We start from the raw sequence: 7778 nt of genomic DNA on the forward strand, positions 1-7778 counted from the left end.
CCACTTCTCTCTCCATTCCTCCACTCCTCTCCGACATAGTTATATCTTAACTTATCAATTATACTCTAATAATAAAACACCAATCGTGAAAAAATTGAATTGTATTAAAAGAGTTAATATTTTTTTAACATAGAATGTGAGTCTAAGATAACATATCAGGTGCAAACCAATTTCTCCGTGCAAACCATACAAACTTCAATCTGAGCCATCGGATTAATATCCAAGGGGCGCGCAGGGGTCGGAGGGGGATTTGAAACGGTGTGATTACCCAATCCACGGTTAATTGTAAAATTACTCAATCCCTCATGTCTCTTGGATGTTGATCCAGTATGAATCAATAATAGAGTTGTTTATACTAAGTATGCATGTAATTTGAATTATTGTTGGTGAAAAATTACTTAGTTTGACTTCAAGAGAGAAGTCGTATGCTTTGAACGCATGGAGCAGTAACCTTACTTGCTGGATTGCTCAACCAGCATGACAGGTCCGCGTCGACTACGGCAGGGCCACATTTTCAAGTCCGGATAGCAACTCGATCCAAGAAAAAGAGAAGGAAGACGGATAGCTGTCATCTTCAGTAAGCCATATTGGTGGCTGGCAGGTCCTCTCCTTCGAGGAACCGCCGCTTCTTATCTTGAACACGTACCCCTCTCGATCAGGAGGGCATCCGACCGCGTGCTCTTGACAGCGACGCGCAATTGTTCCTTGTCTGATCTTGCAAATTCTTCATCTCAGTTGAGCTTATTGAACTCCGACGCAAACGCCACCTTCCGTCACCTCCCACAATGAGCGTCTCCAAACTGTGAGTGGAAATCAGCGGCCGCACACTTAATAGCTTCACGTAGAACACGTAATCGGAACACGGAATATGCTGCCTCTTTATCCAGACATCAATGAGTGCGAAAGAGACGGGTTACATCCATGGATTTCAGGGCTACACAGAGAAACTGACTGAAGAGCATGTTACGCTTTTTATCTCCGAATGTGAAGCCAGAAAGAATCAAAAGCTATGTACACGAAACAGAAAGGAAAAAAATTATGACGTCAACAGCACAAATCCACTTGCTCATCGACAAGCTGGTTTGACGCATGCAACCTGATGGATCCTTTGGTGTCCAACCAGCATGTCACTGTTTAACCTCAGGCAACAATACTTGCACTAGATCGATTGACTTGCACTGGGATCCATGTGTGCAGAGCCACCGATCACCCTTGACCTGCCAACAGTTTTCAGACTTCGTGAACATTAAAGCTATAATCTAGGGCGGTGAAGGGGAATCCACAAAGGGGGTTAAAAGGTTTTCCCCAGGACTTGAGAGCTTACAGGATCTGCAGGACAGTAACGGGCACCTCCATGATTAATAAAGTGCGGTGATGTCAAAGTTTAAAGTTCAAGAATTTCTCCAAGCAAAATTGTACAATGGCCCCTCCATCTGATCTTCTGAAAAAGTAAAAAGGTAACTTCACTATGGAATTAGACCTGCAAACAGTAGCAAAGTTTGTTTTCTCATTAGGGCACCCATCTGATAAGTTCTTGCCAATGAAAATTTATATTGCAAATGGCCGACCAAATCAGTGGCTTCCAGTGACCATAATGCTCAATTCACAACTATAGTTTGTTATTTGCAGAGCCAAACATAACATACAAAGATAAAAGAACAATTGAGTGTACTGAAATTCTCAATTTCAAAAGGCCAAACAGTTCACTGTATATGTGGATCATTTAGCATAGATATAACTTCATGAAACCTACATACACTAGTCTAGTTGGAACTCCATGCAATGTAATTGTAAAAAGTGGGCAGCATAATTCATTATAAAATATCAAATGACCAATAAATTAGAGTTGAAATGTCCAGTATAGGTAAAAAAAATCATAGGGAAACAACTTAAAGAAGAGAAATCAAAATTTCAAATCGTACTAGTATTTGTAAATCAAATAGTAATGGAAATACAGTTCTAGTAAGTGTTGAATAAAACTGAGAAAACTAACATTCATAGCCATGGTTGCGATAGTGAGATGGCAGTGTTTGATGCATCTGCTCCACAATCTCTAAAGATAGCAGACTTGAGCACGTTGTACTGATTAACAACTGAGCTGTACAAAGTATCTGTGAATAGCTCCCTTCCCTGAATGAAAAAAAAAAGAACGGAGGGGAAACATATTCACTATCGAATCTCCAAGGAGAAATAACAACAGTAAACAAATAGGACAAGCTCACAGTACCATAGAAAAGTTACAACCACTAATATTAATATATTATGTACTCCCTCCGGCGCAAACTATTAGTCATTTTGGCTTTTATAGATTCATAGACTTTACTATGCATCTACATATATATTATGACTAGGTGCATAGCAAAGCCAAAACAACTAATAATTTGGGATAGAGGGAGTACTAAATAAGAAATCCTTGTCTCAAAGAACAAGAGATTAAAAGATTAACAGGAATAGGAAACCTATCTTTGCCTACAGGGCAATTCAAACACCAAGTCCAAGCACAATCAGTAGGTTTGTGGATATCGTATAAAATCAAAATAAAAACAGACAGGAAAAAATAATAAAATTGCCCAATGACACAAGAGGAACTTGAATTGTATCTACAAACTAAAATGTGAATGTGCCATTTTCTAATGATTTTTTTACATAGAATGGAGAAAAGAGACAAACCATTGTTGATTCATCCTAGGATGTCATACACGGGTACCTAAAAGTTGTCACACCAATCAACCAATTCCAACTTTGCTAACAGCAGAAATATTCAGCCATTTCCACCACTTTAAATCAAGTATACGACAATTTACAAAACCTGTTGCCTAGTCGAGATCCTACCAGAACTTCTCAGCAAGAGCGCAATCAGAATCGTGGAAGTTACTCTGCATGTAACACTGAAAATCTATTGTTGACACGACTGCCTGAAATGAGTTCCACCACCCACCCCAAAGTAGAAGGTATACAAATATTCAGTAAATCAGTTTTTATCAATTTACAAGTAAGCTAGCTATTTACAGGTACAATAAGATTTGGAATGCTGGCTCCTACCAACGAATGCCCAAAACCACATGGAACTAGTAGCAGGAGTCTTGCCGCTATCAAGAAGCATGATAATGTATATAAATATCACTGAAAACAAACCTCATCAGCATTCTTGGTATGAGCAGTAATATCCCCATACTTTATTTCTTCAGTTACTGATATGCCTACTCCATGGAAGGATATCACCCTTTGCTCACCAATCTCTTTCTCCACCTATTCAATTAGAAGAGGAAAAAAGAAATTTCAGAGGTACCACAGAAAAATTATCTAAGCTAGTATGATGAGCACTAATTAAGTAATATTACCTGTTGTGGTGGAGGCATAACCTCATAGCACAGCAATGATAGTGGATATATGTGCCCTGGAACACCAGCATGCTCCAGAAGCCTCCTCATGTTATCCACTGAGGATGAATTGAATGGCGCCTGCCCTTGTTTTTGCAAGTGGCAGACAAAGTAAACATAAGAAAATGCACGCACAAAAGCTGTTTCTTTGGTAAAAGGATAATTCATGTCAGCCATGCCCACAATTGCCACTGTAGCAGCTCCTTTTCTATGCTTGGGAACAATACAATTACATTGAAAGAAAAGGTACACAGTAAATCAGTAATGTAAGCAAAGTCAGAACATGGTGAGCCAGTCAAAATGAAAGAACAAGACTGGCAGGCAAGAGAATATACCGGGTACCATTCTCCTGTCGAAGGGTCTGGCCGGTCTCTACCACCACTTGGCGCAATCCAAATCAACTGTGAACCACCGCTGTGTAATGTTGTAAGATGCATGAGATCAAACCCAAGAAAACAATAAAGACAGTTCCATACACAATGATTCAGACTCACAAAAGAACCAGAACCAACTTAGTAAAGGACTGACGGTGTAAAAAACTTTAAAAAAATCAATGCTCATAGTATTAACTATACAATCATTTTAAAAAAAATATAATCATTTGAACAATAATAAGTAATAGCACCAAAGAAGCATTAGATGATAAGTTTGTTGGTCACAAAAATATCATCTGTAAATTTGTGCACAAGTGTATAGTTCTTTACACTTGATAGATTTGTTTCACTACGTCAAGTTATATGGTTAAACATATGAGCCAGAGAGGCTTAATATTCATAGGGAAAAGGATTAAAAACTAACATGTTATTGAAAAGGAAGATACCGTAAAAGCAAGGCCATTTCCTTGAGACTTCTAGTATTTGATCTCCTCTTCTTCTCAACTAGCTCAGGGTAATCATTCATATGCTTTTTTGAGTACACGCAAATCAGGTTCCTGATGGGGAAAAAATGCTTAAGTGCAAAAATTGATGGAAGTGAAAGAAAGCAGAAAACAACATTATCACATATCACAAAGTTTCTGGGTGAAGAAAAAGACCTTCCCATGCTAAATGGCTTGCAAAGTGGATCAGTAACAACCCTATCGCCCGCAACATAAACCTAAATCAGGTGAAAAATTAAACTGATTTGACTAGGTCATGTAGTTCATTAACTCAATAGTGTATACTAAAAAAGAATGTCCTTACTATGTTTTCACTAATCCATGGATTGCTTTTTTCAAGCAGCAAGGCGATAATTGCTGGATCTGCTTCTGTCTGATGGTTTGACATCAAAACAACATTGTGGCCCTGCAATGACATACTTTAGTACTATTTTGAATAAGAACTTTTGGGACCATGGATAACAAGAATGAGTATCTCAGGACAAGTACTGTAACAACCTCATGCCTGGTGCTTCAAGTTGTAACAGAACTAACAAAGTGCATAAGAATAAATGGTTTCCAAATTATGACGTGTACTACCTGTCAGCATACTTTCTTGGGGCAAAAGCGTTTCTACCCCTGTTTGGAAGCAAAATGGTGATTTTGCCCTCATTTTTTAAACTTTGTGATTTTACCCTTACTCTTCACAAAACAGGGGCAAAACAAACTATGAAAACGGTCAAAACTGGGGCAAAAACGCGTTGACCAGGGGTAAACAGCAGCTTCGTTTGAAAATGACGAGGGTAAAATCACAAAGTTTAAAAATAAGGGGTAAAATCACCATTGAGGTTTGGAGTAGGGGCAGAAACACATTATTCCCTACTTTCTTTTCTCAAACTTGAGAATTTTGAGTCATGATGTCCAAATAAGAAAGCAGTATTCGCAATTTCGCATCACTAATTTCAACAGATATCTCTAAAGAATACTTAAACAGTAGAAACAAATGTATCAATTCCAGTTCAGCCCTTAGAGAGTGCTATTCATTTATCTCAATTAACAATATTGATAAGCTATTATCGGGCTTGAATACACAATGATGGTTTACACTAACCTCTTCTTCTGAAAGACCTTGACGCTGTATCATTGTAAGATTTAGTACTGAAATAAACTACTGACTGATAGTTACTGAAGGAAACATGAACTATAGTGAGGATTAGATGAATCAACCTGGCGGAGTTTCTCTTCCATGTCATGGAAAAGGGAAATGTTGCCAACGTAGGAGTTCCTGAGTATATGAAACGAGGTTAGCAAAAACATAAGGGAACCATAGCAGGTCGTTTTTCTTAGAATAAACATGAATGGAGTAAGCCTCCTGGTGTGCCTTGGTAATAAATAAACTAAAATATGTCAGCAATAGTCCTATTTACGTTGATGGATGGTGCTCTCTCACTAAAAGAATATTAAAATAAATAACTAAGCGCCTGCTACAAGAGAATGGCAATATATGGGGCATGGCTAAAAGCGATGGAAATTAGGGTTACATAATCTAGGTTAAATAGATGTTTATCAACGTCACCAATATAAGACTTGATAACATATATATAAGACTTGACAAAACGTAACCCTCAGCAGTCAACAATATGCTGGAATATCTGCATAAGCAGTTTGTTTTATTTGTAAATTACCAATCTACAGCTGTGCTACAAACTACAATAAGTTTGCACGTCATAAAAACAAAGGGGCCTCGAAACTCTGTGCTCTAGATTATTAAAACCGTACCAAAAGAAAACAAGAATAGTGAACACAGTGTATAAGGAATGTTATCCACTTCATTCAAAAGGAACAACTTCCATAAGAGGTACAGATGTGATCAGGTAAGATTTGTATTACCTAAAGTCTACCAGTGGCCTAATGTAATTCTGACCAAACATGTAATAATCGAATGGTTCTCGGATAGCTTTGTGATACGGTGGAAAGGTAAATGGATTCTGCAAAGAATGAAGCTCGATAAGAGAAACCATCTGGGAACATGAACAAAATTGCCAGAGCAGATTGTGAAGGAAATAAGAAATCAGAATAGGAGGCAGAACCTGTACATCCAGCATGACCCGATCAAATAAAGCCATCATATTTGAAAGCATGATCTCATATGCATTTGGATCACCAGTTTTCAGAACCTGATAACAAAATATTTGCAAGACGTGAGCTACAACAATCTGACAATAGCACATTAAAAATGCTACAAAGATCAAACCCAGCAGTTTTTACAGCATTCTTGTAATTGTAATAGAGCTCCTCCAGGCTGCTAGCAACATCTGCAGGCAGATTTCCCTCCTCCACTTCCTTTCTGATGTGTAAAATGAGCACTATACGACACAAGCATTGGAAACAAAAAGCTCATCAGTTTCTCTGTGTAAGTGACAATTCCATATTAATGAAGCATACGGAATTCCCAGGTTCATTATTCCTAAATCAATGTGCAAACGCAAGCAATTTGGCATACACTACTACAAAAAGGATGAGGATCGGCGCACATATGGCCCCCCATCTTTTTTTTATTGGTTCATAATAATATCTGCATTCGCGTCACTATCCACTGTGACTACTGATGGATTTATACTCTACTAGTAGGTGCAGCTGCAGGCATCAGCAGCAAACCAGACCTTCATCGTCGAGACCTTCCTCGTCGAGCAGCGGCGAGGGTCCCACCACCTCCTCGGCACCCATGTAGGAGGCGAGCACGGCGCCCTTGGCCGGGACCCGCGGGCCCCGCCCGCCCCCGGCCGCCCTCCACGCGGCCTTGGCTTCCAGCCGGAGCGCCCCGCGGCGGGACCGGAGGAGCCTCGCCGGCGCGGCGAGGATGGCAGCCCGGGGCGAGGCCAGCCATGGCGGCGGCGAGGCGGCGCCCCCGGCGAGCGCGACCAGCGGCGGCGCGTGCATGAGGCGTAGGCGGCGGCGGCGGCGGCGGCGGAATGTTCTAGAAACCTAATCCGAAAACCCTAGAGGCGGCGGCCTGGTGGGAGCGGCGGGCCTTGGGATTTGCGAGTTTGAGCACGAGTCCAGCTGCGGAGGAAGCGGGAGCGAGGACGGAGAGGGCGAAGAAGGCATCGGCACGAGATGAAGCCTCGGCCCGCTCACCCCATGCCTGCGCTTTTTCTCCGTTTTTTTTTTTGTTTTGTTTTGTCCCCGCACAATTTTTTTAAGAAAAAAAAAGAAAAAAGTGGTGATATTTATAGAGCATTGTGTGTGGGCAGGATTAGCTGGGCGACCCTATTGGATGGCACAGCACCTTCTCTTTCCTTGGTCATTGCACACGTCAAATTGTCTTTTTTCTTGAAGGGCACACACGTCATTGTCTATGGCCTATCCCTTCCACCAGTACGCCTCCCCTCCAAACCCTCGAGAAATAGCAATAATATAATTATTTGGTTTGATGATTTACTAAGTTATCAAGTTTGGATATACTCTATAGAAGTGCTAAAAGAATATTAGTGGGTTTGATATATATATATATATATATATGTTACTTTCTTTTGTTTTGA

The 7778-nt window shown here is 40.3% G+C and overlaps 1 protein-coding gene across 6 annotated transcripts; it reads right to left on the bottom strand.

Annotated features, from left to right (window-relative positions):
- Window positions 1-856: 856 nt before the first annotated feature.
- LOC120651524 (glycerol-3-phosphate acyltransferase, chloroplastic-like) lies at window positions 857-7577 on the bottom strand. 6 transcript variants are annotated; one of them, XM_039929017.1, is made up of 15 exons: window positions 6900-7421; window positions 6505-6602; window positions 6327-6413; window positions 6127-6224; window positions 5464-5521; window positions 5348-5371; window positions 4562-4663; window positions 4414-4475; window positions 4201-4311; window positions 3716-3794; window positions 3342-3461; window positions 3136-3249; window positions 1994-2130; window positions 1325-1441; window positions 857-1217 (listed from the first exon to the last, which is right to left on the bottom strand). In XM_039929017.1, exons 1-13 carry the CDS (start codon window positions 7174-7176, stop codon window positions 1996-1998), a joined length of 1365 nt encoding a protein of 454 aa, XP_039784951.1. In that variant the 5' UTR covers window positions 7177-7421; the 3' UTR covers window positions 857-1217; window positions 1325-1441; window positions 1994-1995. The 6 variants fall into 6 exon arrangements, with proteins under 6 accessions (XP_039784951.1, XP_039784952.1, XP_039784949.1 ...); XM_039929018.1 differs by having other exon boundaries at window positions 857-1235; XM_039929015.1 differs by having other exon boundaries at window positions 1325-1480; window positions 6900-7420.
- Between the last annotated feature and the right edge of the window lie 201 nt (window positions 7578-7778).

This window comes from Panicum virgatum, chromosome 9K (genome assembly GCF_016808335.1).
Source record: "Panicum virgatum strain AP13 chromosome 9K, P.virgatum_v5, whole genome shotgun sequence".
In the NCBI taxonomy this organism is placed as follows: Eukaryota; Viridiplantae; Streptophyta; class Magnoliopsida; order Poales; family Poaceae; genus Panicum; species Panicum virgatum.

What these genes read in the sequence shown, in the direction of transcription:
- LOC120651524 (XM_039929017.1), bottom strand. Translation starts at nt 7,176, where the DNA reads ATGCACGCGCCGCCGCTGGTCGCGCTCGCCGGGGGCGCCGCCTCGCCG. An exon ending in ATTACAATTACAAGAATGCT is followed by an intron (nt 6,414 to 6,504) that starts GTAAAAACTGCT and finishes TTTTGTTATCAG; the next exon opens with GTTCTGAAAACTGGTGATCC. An exon ending in TGGAAGAGAAACTCCGCCAG is followed by an intron (nt 5,372 to 5,463) that starts GTTGATTCATCT and finishes ACAATGATACAG; the next exon opens with CGTCAAGGTCTTTCAGAAGA.